Source organism: Kryptolebias marmoratus, linkage group LG11 (assembly GCF_001649575.2).
Source record: "Kryptolebias marmoratus isolate JLee-2015 linkage group LG11, ASM164957v2, whole genome shotgun sequence".
NCBI lineage: Eukaryota > Metazoa > Chordata > Actinopteri > Cyprinodontiformes > Rivulidae > Kryptolebias > Kryptolebias marmoratus.
Genome location: NC_051440.1, coordinates 15,967,732 through 15,986,086, shown reverse-complemented (window position 1 = coordinate 15,986,086; position 18,355 = coordinate 15,967,732). Strand labels below are relative to the sequence as shown.

Here is an 18,355-nt window from a genome sequence, read left to right as displayed (position 1 = left end):
GTCATCCGTTCTCTTCAGCCTTATCAGTGCTCGGAAGAGAATTTAAAGCTTTTTAATTTTACTTCAAAATAGGAAGTTAGCAGAACAAGCAGGAGGTTTGTGTAATAAAAGGAAAATGTAAAATCTCTTTCATGTGAATCGAAGCATTGATACTTTTTTTTTTTCCTCAATACAGTACTGTTTTGTACCACGTGGGACTCTCTTATCACACCGGTTTATTTAAAAGGAACAACCCAAAGTCTGAGTCATGGCTCTCCAGCTGAAGGGAATAATCTCAATGTCCTGTTGGAGCAGATGTTAACGCTGGGCTCGACTTTCCCTGCTGAACCGAATTCATCTCGTGAGGATTCACAGCGATTACACTGCATCTTCCCTCAAACTCGGCTGTTTAATGTAACTCATCTAAAATTATTTACTGTAAGGACATCAACTTGGTTTCAACCCAAAAGAAAAGCCAGTTTAGAAATCTTGCTATGATTAATCAGGATTAGGTCCTCCTTGAAGTCGACGAGAAAGGAAGATGTATTTTAAATCCAGACATCATGCCAGCAGGAAGAATTTATGCCAGACAGCTCGCCGGGATGAAATCTGGGGTAACATTTGTTGCAAACTTGTACACGATCATTTACATAAATAGGCCTTGGCATCAGAAGTACTGCTATTCTGATGCTCTGATGATTACAGACTGAGACTGAGCACAGCGCAACATGTTAAACTGAGTAAATGCATGTGGTTGCTTGCGACATTTCTCCTAAACAATAAGAGTAAAAACGATGTTCAATGAAGGTCTTTGGTGGCCAAATTAGCATTGGTCAGTAAGGCTGAAGGTTCATTCTGCAGTACCTCATTGTGGCTGCAAACTTCCAGTACTAACGGGAACTAAAGCAGCAACTTGTTAATTTTATGCAGCTGGATCAGTTTATCTGCCGTGTTGCTTTTTAAAGACCGTGACTCATCGCCGGAGTTTTCACTTATGTACATGCATGTGACCTAAAATTAGTTTTAAATGATTGTCTGCATGGATTTTTCTTTGACTTTTATGGGAGGCTGAGGGAATGTCGGGGCCTGACACGGCGATGCCAGGAAACACGCTGTATTTAATGATGCAGATATAGGAAACTGTATTCTTTAAAGCCATTTTTAGGGAGAAGAAACAGATCAGAGTACGCAAAAGCTAAAATAAAAAAAGGCCAAAGTTCTTTTCCAAGTTGCTTTTCCTATGTGCCGTTCCCTAATTTGTCCTGTTTTGCTTACACTTTGCTCATTTCTCATTTCTCCATGAACTCAGCCAATGACTGCGAAGATAGTTCATGACCTGAAGGCTGCTTCAAGAGCCACAGAGCACGTCTCTATAACAATATTTGTTTAACATTTGGCATTCAAGGTAGAGTTCAAATATTTTTTAACATAAAGCTGTAAAAAGCTTGTGTAGCTGCTTGTAATTCGTCGAAAAAGTGGGAAAATATCCCGGGTTCACAGGAGCTTTGGCATGGAGATCTGTCTATATGCTGGAAATGAGTCTCCATGGGGGATGAGCAGAGACTTTGAGGGATTCCTAGCATACAAGTGGTCAGGTCCGCATAGAAATGAGGAGTTCAGCTCAGGTCTGGGCTCAACGATGGGGTTTGACCCCACTGAGCAGCTGTTCACACCATCATGTGGATTTTATCTGATGCTCTTCCTGGAAGGAACATGAAATATGATCAAAACACTATATTCATTTAAAAAGAACAACAGATTAATCTTTTCCGCTATACAGAGACCGTTAAGATGTTATGCTGCCATATCTTAAAACATAAAAATGAAGAATACAGATAATAACATGGTGTTTTTGAACCAAAAATCATCAGAATATCCGCATATACTGTAATCATTAGTGTGTTGGTAAGATCTTAGTTTACTGTTTTACTGTTTTAACAACTCTTCAAAAGCTTTTCAGTCCATCTTTAATTCTGTAAAGATAATAGCACAAAGTTCTGACAAATGTAAAGGTGCTGCGTACCTGTGTGCTTTTGGTGAGAACAATCAATCAACCACAAAGCAGCACCAACAGCAGCTGCAGATTGGGCTGAGCCCTGAGGGCTAAATGTGTGTGTGTGTGTTGTTGTTGTTGTTGTGATTGAACACGAGTAAGGGGAAATGCCACGCATGCCTGAACACACAGACCAGCACATAGTTGTGTGGAAAAAAAAACAAAACGCAAACACGTTGCTGCTCTTTAGAGAGCACAAGAGTGGAAGAGAAATGCTGGGACAGGGAGCAATGAGCTCTCGCACACACACACACACACTCACACACACACACACACACCTTTGCGTGCAGACCTAAACAGAGATTTAGTCAAGCCCATCTTACCCAGCTGTCTGCAGGAGAAAATCACGTTACTTTGCACCTTTCAAACAAGACCACCTCTAGTGAGCGAAGCAATCAGGCTTTGTGAACTCCTACAGGCAGAAATATATATATATATATATATATATATATATATATATATATATATATATATATATATATATATTAAAACCCTGAAACACTTTAAATCTCAGAGCTTGAGACTGTATCCCTGTAGCAGTAAGATGTCAGTGGTGGAGTCTGTGATGTGGTTTGCTTTTGGCTGTGAGCAAAGGAAGCATCTTCTCTCCGGCCGCCCGGGCTGATGTGGTTCAAACAAGTGTCTGGAGCAATCCACTGGGGGCTCCTGGGGAAGATCGGGTTGCCGGATGAGGATGTGGACTGATTCAGCTCAGGGACCCGGTTTGGGAGGGAGACAGAAGGCTGGGGGGGCGGTGGGCGGTGGGCCTTCAGTCTCGGCCGCAGCAGCTTATGATGGGCTTGATGTCTGCTACTGTTCTTCTGCACTCAGAACTGGTAACCCGAGCTCAGCGTCGAGGTGGGAGGCCTTTGGTCCACACGGTGAAGTGGATTACTGTAGTGCAGCAGAGTGAAGAGTTTGCTAAACTGGTGTGATGTGGAGATAAATCGAATTATGTCAGAGTGGAGCGTTTTTATATCGCAGAGCAAACTGCAGCTTGCGCAGCACTCTCATCTGACTTCTGCAGCTGCGTTAGTTATGCAGCAATAAAAACATTTCAAAAATTTACCATTTCCTAATCATCTCAAACGAAGCATGCTTATATCCATGTTTTTATATAAAATAATATAGATCTAATTGGCTCCTGTGGTTTTACAGGAGTAGCATTACAGAAGCTTGTTGTGGAACAATTTCCAGGTTTTCTGTTTCTTACAGTTTCTCCGAAGCTGTGGAAAAGTCGTGCTTAATCACTATGGTTACGACTCCCCCTCCCAGCCTCCTGCTCAAGAGAGGACTTGTTTACCGTCTCAGCTCCAGACTCAATAACATGTCAGTCATTAGGATTAGAACCTCCCCCGCCTGTCTGCGATTGGTCCAAAGGACGGCAAGCAGTTCAACCCTCCTCCTCCTCCCCTGTCATCATCCTCCCCTTCTCCTCCTTCCACAGCCCCAGTGTGAATAATGAATGACTTCCCAACTGTCTGTCACGCTTCCCACTTATCTTTTATGACGCTGAGAAAACACTCGGCGCTTTAATATGTGAAGGAAATTGAAACTTTTAGTTATTCATCACAGTTTGTAGTGTTTTATTATGACTGACACCTGTGATCAGTTTTAGAAAAAAAAAAGCATTTAGTGTATTTTCACATCACACTTCATCTTCTGAGGTGTGAGTGGCGTGCTGGCAGTAAACGCATCGCTGGTCTTCCAGTGTAAACACTGTAGTAGTCTGCCTAACGCAGTGTGCTCTTGAGCAAACAGGACAGGATTTGAATTTAGTTCAGAAGCACTGCCGCGTTTGTTTCTTCTCCTGTGCATTGCTGTTTTATATTTATTTACAGATTTCATTCAACGATCAGCAGCTAGTGGCACCTTCATAAGAGCAAAGTTTTGGCAGGTTAGTCACTAAACCATCGGCAATGATCTTAGAGAAGCAACTACTGATTTTCATCAGTCCGAGACAGGCTCCAAACATTTTCAAGTTCGTCATTTTACAGAGTAGAAATAATCCACAAGAGGAAAACATGAACTGATTGTTCAGTAGGTGATCATAATTGACTGATTTTTCTTTTTCCCTTGATGGGATTCATTTAAATTCCAAAAATTCATTTTTTGTTTGTTGTTTTTAGCTTGTTTGTGTGCACATTGAAGCTAAATGGCTAGTTTGTTTATACTGAATACAAAAGAACAAAATGAATGAATGATTTACCAAAATGACAGCTTTAGCAATAATTTTTTTTTCTCCACATGTATTTTAGATACTGCTGTGATTGCTTGTAAATTAAGGGCTTATAGAAAAATAATGTTAGTTTTTTTAAGTAGTACAATTTTATATTAAAAAAATGTTCAAGCGATATAATCTGGATTTTAAAGAACAATCACTGTAATTCTTGTTTAGTTTTATTTATTTAGTTTACATAAAAATACCTGTGTTTAGAGCATTTTACTTTTAGTTCATCATCACAACACATCAGAGCTTTCAAAAAAAAAAAAATACTGAAATTTGAAGAACGAAAACTTCAGTTGGTGCATTTTTTTTCCAGAGTTCATCTCAAGCTCAGACTGTTCAGTTCTCCGAAAACCAGCAACAATTCTAAGAACCGCACCTCGGCCTTTATAGGCTTTAGTTAAAGTTCAGCACCTTGAATGTTAAAAGTAATCACAGAGCGATAAGAAAAGAAAAACACTCAACTGAATAGTTTGTTTGGGAGGGTTCCCAGGAAACAAAATGGATTTTCTCTGTAAAAGGAACGTGGCAGCACTTGTTTAGGTTTGCAGAGCTGCATCTGAACAAACCACACACACACAAGTTTGTATTTCTATCCTTATTAGGACATTGTACTGACTTGACTAAGTTGACTAAACCTAACCATTATGAGTACATCCCTAACTCTAATTAAAACTCCATTAATACCTTAGCCCTAAATCTAAATCCTAACCTAAGAATGAGGTTCCACCATCCCAGGACCGAGTTTTGGACCCTTTAAGGACTACTGGTCTTAACAGGCAGGTGATTATACAAGATTTAAGAGCAAAACAGAGGTGTTTGGTCCTTCTGCACAGCAACACATTTCATGGCAAATGCAGCACAAACAGCTATGAATATATATATTAATATAATCAAAAAACAAGTAGTGTTGAAATCAAGTCATCTTGGCTGAAAAACTGAGACAAAAAACTCTCTTTATATTTAATATACAGATGAAGTCAAGGCCGGCCTGACGAATATAAACACTAGCTGTAGATTCTCTTAATTTTGAATGTTAAATGTTTATGAAAACCTTGACAATTCCTGTTGTCGGTGTCCGTTCTTTAATCACCCTTTGTGATCATGTATGTGGTCAAAACATCCCCTTCTAAGGTTTCCATAGTGTTTCCTGAATTTGCTACAAGGGATTACCTTTCTCTCTGTTGAATCCTCTGCGGTCTCAAACATTTTGCAGTTTTCTCTCATAGTCCTGCAAATGGAGGGGTGGGGGGAACAACAATGGATCGGACCTGTCTGTCTCTTTACCTGCACGTGGCACAACCCCCTTCTTAAGCTGCCGAAAGGGACAGCGGTTGTCGAGACGCTCCCGTGTGTTGACTGTTGTGTTGTTTGGGTGAAATGTACCCGGCTCGTGCCTCATGTTGCCCGGCTCCGGTGAACAGCAGGCACAGGCTGCCGCTTGGGTTTTTGGTGTCTGACCTGGCTGTGTTTGCTCGGGAAAAGAGCTGGAGGGAGGGGAGTTGTGTAACTACTGTACGAAGGGAACAACATTATAAACCTCCCTCCCCCCACTCCCAGCGGTTTGACGTGTTTTGCCTCAGATTATAGCAAAAGGTTTCTGTCTTCACAGCTCGATTATTCTGACGCTGCGTGACCTTAAATGCGGTCGAGGCCTCAACCTTCTGATGCTTCTTATTCATTCTGGGCTGCATCCGCTTGGAGTACACTGAAGATGATGATGCCTTATCTGAAGAAGTAGTGGAAATCTATAATGCCCTGCATAGCTGTGTGTAGTGAACAGCAGGGTGGGAATAGGTCTGCAATGGGAGCATCTATAAATAGGAGATGGTATCCTTGATACCATGGGTTGTTTGGTCACGCAGTGAAACCCGTGCGACTTATATGGATTTAAGACAGTGACCCCCCCCTCAGTCCGCTCTCCTCTGGCACAAGGTATGCATGTCTGGAATTTTTCCCTCTCTGAGGAATCCACTAAAATGATACTTCCTTCAAAAAGGCTCCTCAGAGTTTGCTGTGGCTGCCCCCTTTTGGTAGGTTTCCAGGAAAATGAGCCCTCATTTGTGTCTCTCGTCTTTTTTTTCTTCTTCTCCTTTTTCTTCGCTGTGCAAATGTGCAACACAACCCTGCTTGTGCTAACCACACCAGTGCCAGAACAGTATTTCCAAACAAATGCCAGCTGTGATATGAGAACCTGCGTGTGATGACATCTGATGCTGTAGTTAAAAAAAAAAAAAGGAAGATTTTTTTGCCTTATACGGTGGACCAGATCCAGAATATTTGAGTAGCAGTATTTGTGAAGTACCACAGAGCCCTTCTGCTCCTTGTGTGGTGGAGTGTGTTCATAGTGTGAAGCTTTACGTAACACAGGACCGGCCTCGTGGCTTCATACCCCACCTATTTGTGTCCCCGTGAAAATGGTCTCACCGTCAGTAAATGCTGGGTGACATTATGATCTGTCTTGAGTAAATTGCATTAAGCCAAATATGTTTCATCAGGATAGCTGAAGGCGAAGGTGGAGCGATGATGTTTTCGCCTGTGTTTGTGCGTGCGCTCGTTTGTCTGTACAGTTCGGAAAATATTCCATGAATCACTGAGCGGATTTTAAGCAGACTCCCAGAAAGTAATTGTTGGACATCTACACCTGAATAACTTTTGGAGTCAGACTTATTCAAGATGGCTGCCATAGCCATTTGACCCTGAAAAAGACAAAACACTCCGTCACTGACCTAAAGTACAGATACAGAGTGGAAATTTGGTCTGGGAGTAGCTTAAAATCGCCCCCAACACACTCCAAGCGTGCGTTCATTTAAAAAAAAAAACGTGCTCTGCAAGGCGACAGTGAAGTGGTGCTTAATGTGAAATAAACACAGGAACCAAAGTGACATGAAATGTGCTTTTATTTTTTCCTTTTTTCATTCTTTATCTTGTCAAATCCAACAATAGGAAAGCTCCATGCTCACTTTCCCTCAGCTTTGGACTGCGCACGGAGGCGGTTGCTAAGGAACCAGGAGTGTCGTGCCTTTAATTTTAGTTCACTTTTATTATTACCAACGTGGAGAAGTCTGTCTTGGAGCAATAATGCAGAACGTAAAAAAATAAATAGTAAACACTTATGGCTCCAAAATTTATATAGTCCTTTGTCAGTAATATCCTTTGGTGCCACACATGCTCAGTCCAGGTGCTTTTGGACTCATCTGAAACTAGGACACTCCTGCCTGCAGTGTCTCAAGTTTAGGAAGAGGATCCTATGCTTTCTTTACGTCACGTTTTTTTTAAAAAAGCTTTTCTGTAAATGGGAGCATCAGTCAACCTATTTTGTACACTAAAAGCAGACAACTCTCATGGCTTAATCTTAAGACAAATGCATTTAACAGAAGGCTACAAACAAAATCTCACCTAAAATGAGTTGCGTATTATTACAGAAAACAAACTTTTTTTTTTCCCATGTCAAAGCTTGGATTTTGAAAAAGTTGTTTTCTAGTCATGACGACTGTCATTAATGACCGTGTTTGCATGATAAATCTGACAGCGTGCAGTTTGTTAGATGTATTATCTGCCCTGAGCGATGGGAAAATGCTGCGTTATTAATAACACATTGGTTTGTGTTTAGGTTTCTCAGTGAGGCCCAGTAAACAGCAAGGAGCCTCAAATAGTCTGGTTGTTGCTCAAGTTTAATTTGAAACACCCAACTTGTTTTCTGTGGATCTCCCACAACCTGGAGCCTTTGTTTCATTATAGTAGAATACTAATAAAAGTAAGAATCCACTTCTGTGTCCTAAACGTTGATTGGGAAGATTGTTTAGGCTATGTTTTATTTAAAAGTGTGTTTTAAGAACAGAAAATGGACAAGATAATGTTAAATGTTAATCAGTTGAGTGAAGTGAGCTCTGCAGTTTTACCTTAAAAAATAAAATAAAATAAAAATCTGCCTTTAAACCTTGCTGTCACTCCATTTCTTTTTGAATATTCCTCCCTGGCTTTGTCTCTTTCCAGTTTTTTATGCTTTAAAAGCGCAACCCTCTTTGAAAAATTGCAAAGAGATCTTTTATTCTCTTTCTCATCACAAAGCACGATTGTTCTCATATATAAAAAAAAAAAATCTGCCTGTCCATGCAAATTTACAGATGTGACAGTGAAGCAGTTCCAGTGAAGTGTGCTTTTAACGTTTCCTTCCTCGTTCTTGTAAGAGGGATTAGCAAAACATTGGAGATGCTCTCATTATAGTGCAGTGCAGTAAAACACTGTTTCTTATTAAGCCCCTGCTATATGACATTATGGGAGTAACACCTCTGTTCAGTTAATCTGAATAGTGTTGCTGTAAAAAACGTGTAACTGATTGCATGATATAGACAAAAAGTCACACAGGCTTAAACCAGTTTTCTTTATTTTCAGGCAAAAAACAAAGCAGAAAACAACTGTGACTTTGTTTTTTTCTGCTCATCCAAAATTAGAGGCGTCACTCCTTAAAATAAAACTGGTTAATTGATTAAATTAACCTTTAACAAAAAGGCAAAATCATGTTCATTTTGCATCTTCTTTGTTAAATAGTGCAACAACAATTTTTAAACCTATTTAAAACATTTGTGGCTATTACCTTTTGAGCTAATATCAGCGAGGCTGTTTGCAAAGATTCTCTTTTTTTAATCATTAAACCTGTTCAGACTTGCTCAGGTTAGAGTTTTTGTTTGTTGCTTTTTCAACATTTTTCTCCCTCCCACAAAAGAAATGAAACCTTTTCTTCTTCTTTTTATGTAAGGATGAACTGGATGGTTAAATGTGGCAAATAATTTTTATTTTTAGCTGAATACGAGCGAGGTGCAGAAAGTTCACATGACTTCTGGTTTGCCTGGTCATGGTGTTTATGGACGGATTGTTTCTAGTGGCTGTCGTCTTTGTTGGACTTGACCTTTTTTTATTTTTTACCCTGAAACAAATCTTTTGAAGTGGGGTTTTGTGGAAAGGTTATGAGCAAATAATATCTTACCCGTCACAGATAGCTCTTGAAACAAGTTCAGTTTGAAGAAATAGTTTATTCTGACAGGACTGATGAGCTAACGGCTAGTCTTAGCAGTAGATTGCTGTTGTCCTTAAGCAACTTTAACCTCAAAAAAGTTCAAGCAAATCTTTCTTACACTGTTATTATTTACAAATAACATTATTGTTATTGACAAGCCCAAATAGCAGCATATATTATAATAGTTCTAATATATTTTTTGCAATATTTTTGTTGGAATAACTGTAATTCCAAATTGATTGCTGTGTGAAAAGTTTATAAAGTAGTCTTTGGATAAACCACTATGAAATCCTTTTAAAATGAAAGCAATGCACTCTGGTGTTGGCTCTGCTTAGACTAGCCATTAGCTCATCAGTGTGATGAGAATTAAACATTATTTTTTTAAACTGAGTGTGTTCAAAGAGCTATCTACAGCAGGTAAGACAGTAAATGTTCATAATCTTTCCCCAAAATGCCACTTAAAAGGATTTTTCCTTTAAAATGAACATACATAAACAAGTAAATGTAAATCTGTGGTCTAAAACTTCATGCAGACATTTGTGATTTAACAAATCATTTTGTTGTGAAGCTCGTTCTGTGATTTTGCCTCAACTTGTTTGACTTTAATTTTTCGCTTCTTATCACACTGATCCCCTCTCCATGTTTTTCTGTCCACCTCAGTCTGTCCGGACCAGTGCAAGTTGGCGTGCACGAACAAGGGGGACTGCTGCCACAGCCAGTGCCTAGGGAGCTGCACCAAACCCGACGATGACATGGCCTGCTCCGCCTGCCTCAACTACAACCACGAGGGTCGCTGCGTGCCCGACTGTCCCGCGGGAACCTACAAGTTCGAGGGCTGGCGCTGCATCACCATGGACCTGTGCGCACAGGTGCACCTGCACAACGACCCCCACTTCGTCATCCATGACGGAGAATGCATGCCCGACTGTCCCTCAGGTTTCAGACGCAACGAGACTAATCGGTAAGGACTCTAGATGTAGTTTGACTATTTGGAGATGCGATTTGAGATGACACACTTAATGTGTGATCTTTACTGAAATTAATTATTGATGTCAGAGTTTCCCATGGGCATATCTACACCCCTCAAGTCTGCTATAGTTGAATTTGTTTAGGATCATTATCTGATACTTTTACCAGGCAGAACCACTCGTCTTGGGTTTATTTCCTGGTGAAACGTCCGTGAACAGATGTGTGTTTACACTTCAGTGTTCAGATACATTAAAACAGCTTGTAACCACTGTGCACTTATGCATAATGAATTCTCCTGCATGAGGTATCCTTGGGTTGAACTTTACGTGACCGCGCTCTTCACACGTTCTTTTTCTTAAAGTAGGTCTCAACACAGGAAGTGCAGGAGGTTAAGAGCGTGCCGGACCATCAATGATTTATGTTTAGATTTCCCCGTCTATTCACTGAAATGTTTTCAACTCTCACCGCGGGCAGATTTTACAGACGAGTACTCGGCAGCTTGAATAAGAGGCTCGGCTGAAGTGTCTCATCCTAACGCGTCTCATGTTTGATGCGAACTTGTGCTGGGGAAAGCTTTTCTGTGCGTTTTCGTTTTGGATTTCTGTTCTCAAAACCCAAAAGCTCGGACTCTGATTGTCTGCTGCAGAATGTGTTCCTGCCCAAGTTTTGTCTCAGAGGTCAACACAGTGAGTCACTCTCTCACGAAACGGTTCAGCCGAGGCTCCATGAAAGAATAAACTGTCCGTGTGAGAGGTGACATTTTATCATGACCTGAATGTTTTTGAATTCTACGGAATGCTTGGGAGCGTTTTCAGCTATTTCAAGGGCGAGGTAGAATTTTTTTTTAATTTTTTTTGTTCTTTCTTCTAATAATCCCTTTGTTCTCTCTGCTTCAACCATGTGCAGCATGCTGTGCACCGCTTGTAACGGCCTGTGTGACAAGTTGTGCCCGTCCCTTGTCGTCGCGTCTGTGGACACCGCTCAGTCCCTGAAGGACTGCACCGTCATCGAAGGGAATCTGATCATCAACCTCCGCAGTGGAAGTGAGTGTGTAAAGAACTTGCTTGTAGCACCACGTGCTCTGCCTGTTGTACACAGAAACCAGTATTTGACAATAAATTCCTGGAATATTTGTAGGGATACACTACGTCTGCAACTAATCAGATTATAGACACCAGTAGTTCCTGGCCTTAAAACTGGTGAACGGAAGCCATCAGAATATGAATATTTGTTCAATTCTGACATACAGTAATATATATTAAAGGGATAGTTCAGATCTTTTGAAATCTTTTAACCAAGGTCATGTAAATTTACTGTCTAAAACTTTGTACTCCTGTTAATTAGGGGCTGCAGATGAAAATTAATCTGTATGGCTAAATCTGACGTATTTACATAATGTGCTTTTTTTGCACCCATGTTGAACTAATGTGCCCCTCTTTATAGTAAACAATCTTAAACTTGAGTGGGGTTCTGTGTGAAGTTTATGAACAGTTCGTCTCTTCGCTGTCATAAATGGCTCTTTGAGAAACAGCTCAGTTCTGACTGGATCGTCAAGCTAATGGCTAGTTTGAGCACGGCCAAGATCAGGCAGACCGGCTCCGTCTTAAAAGAGCGCCAACATCAAACTTTCAGAAGACACTAATTTGTAAACATTTACATCACTGTCAGTTTTACATCCAATTCCCTAATTATTTACAAACACAAATAGCAGCAGCAGCTAGCTGTAGCACTTTCAGTGCAGTCGGGGACACTCCTGACAGGAATGTATTTCTGCTGGAATAATATATTGAACCTATATGGAGAACCTGTAGGATATTTTTGGGTGAGTGGAGTTGTTTTAATTAATCTGGACTATGCTTTTACAAGGCGTTAGCTTTCAGACCAGAACTAAGCTCCAAACTGAGGTCGTTCAAAGAGCTATTGACGACAGGTAAGGTATTAATTGTTCATAACCGTTCCACAGAAAGCCACTCTAAAAGATCTGAAATATCCCTTTAACTCCAGTATGTTGCCTGACTGCCCTTAAAGCATTAATGTTTGGGAGAGAGTGAAAGCTGAGAGGCCTTGTGGACTAAATCGTTGGGTTGCAATGTGAGAGTAACAAACTTAACATGACAGCTACCTTCCATACTCTAACCCAATTATCACATTATGCCATAATGGTGCTCAGCTGACAGAGTGGCTCAAAAGCTAATCTCCAGATGTAATAAAACACATACAGTCAAGTGCTCAGCTAGATTTTTTCGCTATGAGCTGGACTGGGTATCGCTGTAGCAAAAGAGGCCTGTGAAATATTTCAAAATGGTCTTTCTTAGCCTGTTTTATGGGTGTGTTATTGTGCAAGTTTATCTTTTTTTTAATGCTTATTCCCCAGATAATATTGCCGCAGAGCTGGAGAAGTTCATGGGACTGATCCAGACGGTGACGGGCTTTGTGAAGATTCAAAACTCTCACGCGCTCAGCTCGCTGTCCTTCCTCAAGAGCCTTCGTTACATCAATGGGCAGGAGCTTTTTGAGAAGTATGGCTCTTCTGCGATATTTGTCTGTGTAAACGTATGAGTGCAGTGGCAGGGAACTGGAGCACATAAGCAGTGAGGATAATGCATATTGACTCTTTGTGGAATAAGTGTCTGCTTTTTTAACAAACCGATGCATATAAAAAAATAACATTTTTATGGCGAAGGTGGAGTGAAAAATGTTTTTTCCCCATGTCTGTGTGTGTTTAGTTGTCTTCACTGTTAGCAAAATATCTCACGAACCACCGCACCGGTTTTAATTAAACTTTCAGAAAGTAATCATCGGGTTTAAAGGTACAACTGATTAACTTTTGGAGTCAACCTAATTTAAGATGGTCGCCTCAGCTAATCGGCATTAGCCAACACAAAAATGGCTATAACTCAGTGATTTTTCTGGGGGGTATTGAGCTAGGATTTGGTGTGGTAGTAGCTGACAGTCATTCATAATACATACTCCAAGGGCTAACAGACAGTGGGGGCAGTGGTAGCTTGGTGGTCAGTGCACAGTCTTGTAATCCTGAGGCTGCAGGTTCAAATCCTGGTTGCGTCAGGAATGGCATCTGACCCAAGATGTCTGTAGCATTGTATCTGTTCTTAGTCTGAAACACTGGCATTAAAGGCAGTGGGTGATATGCGTTTCTTCATGGAATGCTAGGCCTTTAATTGTGTTCTGTTTCCAGTATCTGTTTAAACCTTTCAGGTCAGATAAGTGATTGTTGCTACAAAGGTCCATGGCAGGTCTTAGGTCCATTAATGTCTTCACTTCTATATCTGCAGCAATCTAAGGGATGGAGGACTGGGTTGTTTTGTTACAGGGGTCATGGGAAAACATTTCGTCCTTCTTGTTATCGCTTCTCCCAGCGTTAAGTTTCAGCCAGAGGAATGTTGTTGAGAATGACAGACATTCCCTCCTCTCTGGAGGTGTTCTGGTTGGACTGCTGGTGCTGAGGGTGTTAACATGACACTGTTCCTGTTTCATGTCTTACTTTGAACAAACACTCATTGTCAAACAACCGTGAGCCCACTTCAGGGGCTCTGTTAGCGCAAGATGACGCTGCCACAGGGTGCGCAAAATAGCCAGTTTATTTTTATTTTGGACACTTCTTTTAAACATGTTCATGTGCATTAAAATAGAGTGTTGTAGCATTTTTGTGAATATCTGCTTGTATTTTTTTGTCAGCATGTATTCGTTCTCCGTCGTCAACAACCAGAACCTGCAGTCGTTGTGGGACTGGAGTGAGCACAACCTGACTATTCGAGCGGGGCGCCTCTTCTTCCGCAAAAACCCCAAACTCTGCATGTCTGTGATTCACACAATGTGGGAGAACACAGGCATACGAGGCAAGCCAAAGGAGGGCGACTTCCTCAACAATGGAGAAAGGGCCAACTGTGAGTAGTTTTGAAGTTTTGTTTTTGGAGTGAGTATGTAGTCTCAAAGAGCCATGAAATTTAATTTTATAATATATGATATATGTGTTCACACAGAGACGCAGTTTTATATCCATGCTTGAAATGCTTTAGTTTTTTTCTTGCCAATCTTGACTCAAGTTTTTCTGTGACGTTGCTCTGCATTTGGAGCAGAAGTACGCTGCAGATGTGTTTAACTGTTGGGATAATGTTAAATACACTCAAATAAAAGTAAAACAAACCCAGTCTTTTAACAATACACTGCTCCTCGGGTCATTGAGCCCAAAACTCTCATGTTGATAATGTATATTGAATTAAACATGTATCACATAATGTACATAATGATATTCTTCACAGGCAAAGTCTTGAACAAAACTTCTCAATCAGGAAAGGAAAAAGTGGAACATTAGACTATCATCTTTGACAAATAAAACAACAGAACAAATTCCATCGATTTCTGGCAGCAGACGTTTCAGTAAATAAGACTATAATTACAACAAGTTGCTTTACGAAACGCCAGTCTCGGTGCTGTCTGATCAGAAAAATCTTGGCCCTTGAGCGAGTTTCGCCCATGACCCCTGGGCGACAAGAAAACCTTCGACTGGATGCTGCACACATGGATCCTGGAATGTTTGGAACTCCAAAACATCCACAGGAGGCAACAAAAGGACATTGTTTAAAAAAATAAAATAAAATCTTGTTTGTGGCTAGAAGGCTGTACTGAACAACCATACCAAGCAACAGAACTCGCTACAAGCCACACCTTGATATCGTGTCTCGATGACATGCAGACCAACGTGAGCATGAGCTGATACAGAGCTGAACTCATTCCCAGTCAACTAATAGTTTAAAACAAGTCTAAAGTTTTAGTTTTTAATCCAGTCCAAATACTTTCTTTAGTCAAACCATGTGATCTCAAGTTATTTGATGCTGCATTCATTCCCTTTTCTTTTTGCCATCTTTTTTATGCAAATAGTGGTTGTATGTGTGTTTTTTCTTCCTGCTTCAGTGATTTTATGAATACAAGGTTAATCAGTCTCATTTATTTATTTCCCATAATTAGGTGCTTTGCCCATATATTGATTTAGTGTTAATGTTGCAGCTGTTTGAACTCCTGTCCCTTTAAGGCCTCCCACCCGAAAGGCTCAGTTTGCTCTGATTATGCAAAGATGGTGGCATGTGAGGCAGCAGCTGTTTGAGGCGTATCCAACTAGCCACGAGGCAGACTTCATGCAAACGTAATACATGGTTATGTAGACAAGTTACAAGTCTGAACTACAAGCAGCGTGCTTCAGTCAGATCAGAGGCAATGGTTTCTGTTTTCACTTCCTTCAATCTGAACTATTGACTTTGTGAATTTGGCAGACTTTTTTATATTTAGAAAAAAAAAAACTTTACATCACCCTAAAGGAAAAGGAAATCAATAAAAGACTCCTATAATTTATATTATGACTCTTTTAAGTTTGAACGTGTAACACAAGGATGGTTCTGCTCTGTCTTTGCAGGTGAAAGTCACATTTTAAAGTTCAAGTCCAACATGACAACAAACGACACAATCACACTGACATGGGAGCGCTACCAGGTCCAGGAGAATAAAAGCCTTATCAGCTTCATAGTCTACTACAAAGAATCGTAAGTTTTCAGAAGTTACAGACTTCTTCAAAGAAAAAAGACGCAATGAATATAGTCTTCCAAACTGTCCTGTTTTTGACCTGAAATTAACAGTTTAAGGCATGTTTTTTTCTTAACCAAAATTTAGCAAATCATCCTTAAAAAGAACATTTTTACAACTTGTCGGCTTATTGTCTGAGTTGTTGGTTTCATTATCTGAAAAACAGTAAATGAGACAAGAAAAACCCTGCTAATTTCGAAGTTTATTTTTGAGAAACGTCTTTCAGAAATCCCAAGGGATTGAAACACCTTCTGTTGCCATAGGGGCACGTCAGAATTTGTGTGCTGTAAAGATAAAGAGTTTTATACAGTCACAGTGCGTATCAGCACAGGTGTCACACATAATTGTCAACATGTATGATCTTTGAAATTGGATACAGTTAAAGAGGTAGCCTGGCCATTTTTGGAACTGATGTTCTGTCAAGTAGTTATCGATAGTTAGTACTTTTCATCTGTGAAAGCAGTCATAGTGTATAAAGTATGAAGAAAAGGCAAAAGTCTGTATCCAGGCTAGGCTAGAAGCTAAAATGAGCCAAATGAAGGTTTATTTTTTTAAATATTGTCATGTTCAAATCTCAAAAAGTCTTTCTCCAGATGACATACCATATGAAAGAAGGATATATTAGCTAATATTAAACCTTTACTCTTTTGCATGACACGATTTGTTCAGTTTAGTCAACGGAACAATGTCAGTGTTACGATACGAAGGTACGTGTGCTGAAGACAGACCGTACGACTGTATGTGCCGACGGTGCCGAGGCTGTGATCGTATTAGTCCTCCCAACCGCACATTGAGTCAGTTCAAAAGTTTACTCAACTCCCAGCGGACTAATACATTCGCAGCCCTGGCACCATCGGCATAAACACGGGCTGTCTATGCTCAGTGCGTTTGTGTAGTAACATGAACGACACCCGTACGTCGTTTTTGAGAAAGAGTTGTTTTGTAAGACTGATGTCAGGTTCTAACGACTGATTACTATTTGATAGAATATCACGTCAAAAATCCCTTTATTCCTTTTTTTTTGTCAAAAAGACGATGTTCCATAGGATCTAAATATTATTTCAGTCATTTTTATAGTAAATTTGGTTTGTGTTGCTTCTGAATGCAGTCCTTTGTGTCCTTTCCAGACCTTTCCAGAACATCACAGAGTTCGATGGCCAAGATGGCTGTGGCTCAAACAGCTGGAACATGGCAGACATAGACCTTCCCAAGTTTGAAAGCACAGACCCAACAATAACCCTTCAAGAACTCAAACCCTGGACCCAGTATGCAATTTTTGTCAAGGCGATCAACCTGCAGGTGGACGACAAACACAGTTCTGGGGCAAAAACGGACATTATTTACATTCGAACACGCCCGTCATGTAAGTGTGACCATCATACCATCTGTGCTGTTTTTTAATTGCCCACCGATTTACCAATTGTCATGGCTTTGGTCTGTTACAGTGCCGTCTGTGCCAAACGAAGCCCATGCATTTGCCAACTCTTCAACCAAGCTGCTGGTGAAGTGGTTACCGCCGAGCTTTCCCAACGGAAATCTGAGTCACTACCTGGTGCGCTGGCAGCAGCTGCCTGAGGACAGGAGGCTCTTCCAGTATAACTACTGCTCAAAAGGTCTGCAGAACTCATTCTAAGGCAAACAATGAACATTTCTGCTGCCTCAACCTTGTCCCCAGTGAGCCTGTTTTTTAAATAAATTCACTCAGAAGGTATAAAAGTACATGTGGCTAGCAGCAGGAAAGTTAGCTGAGCATAAAAACCTGTAAAGACATGTAAAGACATAAAAACATTAGCTTTACAACCAAATATAACACACAAAATGTAGAAAACTGTATTTTACTAGAGTGTCTTTTGTTCCATTTTTTTTTTTTTTTAAACAGTGCTGAAGATCCCGACCCCGATCCCAGCGTCAGGACTCACAGATGTGGAAGACAAGACAAAGCCCACCAAATCAGACCTGGCCGGGGAGAAGAGGGGCCTTTGCTGCGCCTGCCCCAAGACGGCCGAGGAGGTGAACAGGGAGAAGCACGACCGCTACTTTCTAAAAGAATTCGAGAACTTCCTCCACAACGCCATCTTTCTCCCAAGGTACAGTAAAATGTGGCCGTGCCACCATCCGGACACGTTATTTTTTTAAAATTGACTCACACAACCTGATCTGCGCCTCTAGTTTTGTGTGGTAACGCCAGAGATTTGGGGACTGGGGGCAATTTAGGTAACACACACAAACTCAGGAGAAAAAAAGGGGAGTTTTCAGTGCCTTGCTTGTTTAGAAACTCGTCATTCATGCTCTCGATTCCCTCTAAAAGGTTTGATATTTATGCTGTTTGTAGCTATCTCTGTTTCAAAAGCTCTAGCACAGATGTTCTCTTGCTTCTGAAGTTTGCATATGAGATATTTTATTCATCTGGATGTTTAAGATCTATACTTCATTCAGGCAGAGTTACAGTGGGCATACATCTGCTTAAAGGAAATGTTCTGATGAAGATGTATCAGCTTGTCACTGAAAGGAAATT

At 40.6% G+C, this 18,355-nt stretch overlaps 1 protein-coding gene across 1 annotated transcript in view; it reads left to right on the top strand.

The window, feature by feature from the left end:
- igf1ra (insulin-like growth factor 1a receptor) overlaps positions 1-18,355 on the top strand; it is a 76,410-nt gene that overhangs the window by 40,963 nt on the left and 17,092 nt on the right. The window contains exons 3-10 of the mRNA XM_017406072.3: positions 9,937-10,237; positions 11,152-11,288; positions 12,620-12,764; positions 13,942-14,150; positions 15,674-15,800; positions 16,968-17,203; positions 17,286-17,453; positions 17,720-17,927. Coding sequence (XP_017261561.1) covers positions 9,937-10,237; positions 11,152-11,288; positions 12,620-12,764; positions 13,942-14,150; positions 15,674-15,800; positions 16,968-17,203; positions 17,286-17,453; positions 17,720-17,927 — 1,531 coding nt within the window. The remainder of the gene's footprint in view (positions 1-9,936; positions 10,238-11,151; positions 11,289-12,619; positions 12,765-13,941; positions 14,151-15,673; positions 15,801-16,967; positions 17,204-17,285; positions 17,454-17,719; positions 17,928-18,355) is intronic.